Below are 3,823 nucleotides of genomic sequence, written 5' to 3' on the forward strand. Positions count from 1 at the left end.
TCGCCCACGTCTCGCTCGCGACCGTGGTCGTTGACGCGGCAATCCTCTCCCGTCGACGGCAATCGCATCCTCATTGGCCAGGTGATCCCCACGCCAAGGCCAACCGCTCCACATCACTCGTCACCATCCTTGTGTTTAAATTTGGATGAGTTTGAGGAGATAGGGTTGTACTGGACCAAACACCTTCAATTAGTAAAGGGAGAGTTTTGCAAAGAAAGTAAAAGTCCAAAATACAACAAGTCTTTGTTCTCCCAGCATCAAGTTGCTTATGCGCCCGCTAAAACCTAAAGCTTCGGTTCACGTTTGATATTCTCTAGAATGACCAGAGGGGGAGCTTGTTTGTGCTGAATGACAGGAACATTTTTTTCGTTCCAAATATCCCATAACACAAGAAAGGCGATGGATGCGAAATCTTTGCGTTTCATCACGATCTCCCACCAATTGTGGATTGAAAGCGTTGGCCAAGCATGAGGGCCGATGAAGTAAAGGCCAAACCAATCCTTAATGAGATCCCAAAGCCAAATGCTGAACCAGCAATCGACAAAGAGCGAACAGATAAACTCAAGGGAAAAGATAACAAAATTTCAAGCATAAGAACGGTTAACAGTACGTCGTAACCAAGGATCAACGCTGCAATTAAGGAGCAATAAAATCACTGAAGAGCATCATTTCACTGCAATAGTTTCAAATGATCAACGGAAGCACCACAGTTCACCACGGTCAGACTACTCTGAGCATCAGTGTTCCATCCTAGAAGCGATAAACTAAGCGATCGATGCCGTTCCAGTATCCTAGCATCATCTGACAGACCAAAAAACGACATGTTAAGCGTTTGAGTCAAGAGCTCCGCGGCCACAAAAACATGCATGCCACTACTATCTCATCCCATGCGACCATTCCATAACTTCAGTTCAGCACTAATTTCACCTGGATCAAAGGAAATTTGGGGCATACCCAAAATTAGTACTGCAGTTGCAAGAAGCTGGATGCGAGAGCAAGAAGGCATAGGTGATGTGAGGAATTGAGCTCACCTAGCTAAGAGGCAGTTAAGAATAAACACATCGTGCTTCATGCTCCTCGAATTGACCTCACATTGAAGGTCTCCCTGCACAACATGGAATGGCCCTCACCTTGAAGGTCTCCCTGCACAGCATGGAATGGCCCTCCAGGGGGTAAATCCCATGAGGTGCTTTGTCTCTTTCAGTCAAGATGGGGTCATTAGACCAGTCAAGCATCCCTTGAAAGACAATCGGTATTAGTCAAAAACAAATGGCCATTCGACATGTCTGGATATATTGTAGATCAAAATATGAGTACTTTTAACGTAGCATTACTATTTGGATGACACAAACTGAGATGTATGGTCTTGCTACCAGCGGTAAGTAAATCCAAACAAAACACAATTACATATATCTGAAAAAAGTATTATTGATGGTCTAGTTCCAAAGCTACTTTTGGCACAACTAAAATCTTACATACATGTACCAATCAATCAAGCATCGTACTAATAAGAATCAACATCTACTAGCAGATGCTAGCTATTAACATCAAGGCACACAACATTGTACAGAGCATACAATCAGCCTCTAGGCCATGCTTTTAAGAAGAACAACATATATATTTTACTAGTGTACAAACCATCAACTATGTCAGTTAGGTGAATTACTGAATAGCTAGCCTAAGATGCTAAGACAGGCAATATTAGTCAAAAATACGTGAGCCACTGGACATATCAGGACATAATTAATGTAGATCAAGCATATGAGTACTTTAATGTAGAATTGCTATTTAGATGCACCAACTGAGGTATATATCATGCTAGCAATGGAAAGTAATTTCAAAGAAAACATGGATTAACACAGCCTCTCTAAGGTCTTGCTCAAGCACAGCAAAATATAAACTTCAGATCTGTAATCACTAACCACCAAAAAAAATCATGTTTTACTTGTGATGAACTGTCAGCTATATGTGTCAATTATAGAGGCTAAGATAATGAATCTCTGCATTTACCCACTTAACACATGGTTGGACAGATTATTCACTTAGCATGCTTGTGCAGACATATGCAGATAGAATGCAGTTAGCTAAGTTCCCAAGCTTGTAATTTGGTTCTTGTGCAGACATGTACACTACTCGCATAGCAACTGAACGCCAGTAGTGGTGTAGTACAAGCCTAGAGCACGGAGAATGAGATGAGGATATAAACCTGAGGGAAGTGGGTGCGGAAGCTTCCAAGCACGAACGAAGCGGCTGGCGACCTTGCACCTGGGCGGCGCAACCAGATGGTAGACCTTGCAGTCGACAACCTTGCGGGCAGGCACGTCGACGGCGAAGATGTGTTCCTCCAGGAAGAAGTAGACGATGTCGGGGTCGTCGGGATGGATGAGTGCGAGCGCGGGGATGTCGACGGGCAGCCCGGTGGCCTTGTAGGTGTCGTCGGCCCAGATGTCTCCAAAGCTCACCTGGTGCTCCAGCGTCCACTCCGTGGCGTCCGGGCCGGGCAGCGTCCAGACGGTGATGTCGGGAGTGCCGCCGATGATAGGGCCCATGTACATGGTGTCGACGAACCTGAGCTTGCCGGCGCTGACCCCGACGCAACGGTAGATGTCGGCCACGCCCCATGCTTCCCTGCAGCCGAGCACCCTGTCCGGCGGGAAGGGCACGAAGCGGAGGACCGGGTGGTCGGCGAAGGGGTCGCTGGTGATGACGCCCCACTCGAGGTCGACCCACCAGAGGCGCCCGTGGAGCGAGAGCACGTTGATGGGCGCCAAGTGGCGGGGCGGGAGCGGGTAGTGGACGGGCTTGCTGACCCACCTCCCCGTCTCGGACGAGAAGCAGAGGAGCGTGGCCTTGTCGCTGCCGATGAGGGGCCGCAGCTCGGCGACCATGTAGCCGGCGGGGGAGGCGATGAGGCCGAGGAGGGCCTGGTGCATGATGGCGTCGTCGGGGTCGGGGAGCTGGAACGCGGAGGCGGAGTCGGCGGCGGGGTCGAGCACGAAGTAGCGCGGGAGCGAGTTGTGCCAGGTGACGGACTTGAAGTAGCCGTCGGGGCCTAGGGTGGCCTCGCGGGTCCAGGGGCGGCCCAGGGTGGCCTGGAGGAGGAGGAGGCCGGAGGGGTCGGCGGCGAGGACGAAGGGGAAGTGCTGCGGCGTGACGGGCTCCGGGAAGACGCGCGGGGAGACGGTGAGGATGGAGACGCGCGGGGGCGGCGTGAGCGCGAGGGAAACGTCGGCGCCGTCGGCGGCGGCGACCCGCGGGATGCTGGCCAGGATGGCCCAGGACGAGTTCGAGGCCGCCGTCTGGGTCTGGGCCCGCGACGGAGCGGAGAGCGGCGATCGGCTGGGTCGCTGGCGCAGGGAGGCGGGTAGGGCGGCGGCCCTCGCCGCGAGCAAGCGGACTTGGCGCAACGCCATTGCGGTGGAGGGGGAGGCAAAGATGGGAGAGGTGGCGAGGCGAGGTGCCCAGGGCGGCGGAGTCAAAGAAAGCAAATTGTTTCCGTTGTAGGGGCGCAGCGCAGAGCTGTGCTGTGCTGTGCTGTGCTGCGCTGGGTGCAGTGGCGCGGCAGGCAGGCTTTAGACAGAGGAATGCTACTCCTGTGGACAATCGATCCTTTTTGTTTTCCTTTTCTCCGCCATGGCACTTCTTTGTCTTTTCTCCTACTAGTGCATGATTGACCCTCAAATTTCGCACACATATGTTCAAGTTATTATAAAGTCATAACTTGAAATTTGAGTATAAGGGCACCTCCAACGGGCCGAGCCACCGGTTGCGTCCGCTGGCGACCGAATGGCGACCGAAAATGCGTCTGGATCCTGCTCCAGTC

The 3,823-nt window shown here is 52.1% G+C and overlaps 1 protein-coding gene across 1 annotated transcript; it reads right to left on the reverse strand.

Moving 5' to 3' along the window:
- Positions 1–636: 636 nt before the first annotated feature.
- LOC127342224 (uncharacterized) lies at positions 637–3,565 on the reverse strand. The gene is made up of 3 exons (XM_051368178.1): positions 2,207–3,565; positions 1,032–1,237; positions 637–927 (listed from the first exon to the last, which is right to left on the reverse strand). The coding sequence occupies exons 1-2, from the start codon at positions 3,411–3,413 to the stop codon at positions 1,089–1,091; spliced, it is 1,356 nt and encodes a 451-aa protein (XP_051224138.1). The 5' UTR covers positions 3,414–3,565; the 3' UTR covers positions 637–927; positions 1,032–1,088.
- Between the last annotated feature and the right edge of the window lie 258 nt (positions 3,566–3,823).

The sequence above is a fragment of the Lolium perenne genome, chromosome 3 (genome assembly GCF_019359855.2).
Source record: "Lolium perenne isolate Kyuss_39 chromosome 3, Kyuss_2.0, whole genome shotgun sequence".
NCBI classification, from domain to species: Eukaryota; Viridiplantae; Streptophyta; class Magnoliopsida; order Poales; family Poaceae; genus Lolium; species Lolium perenne.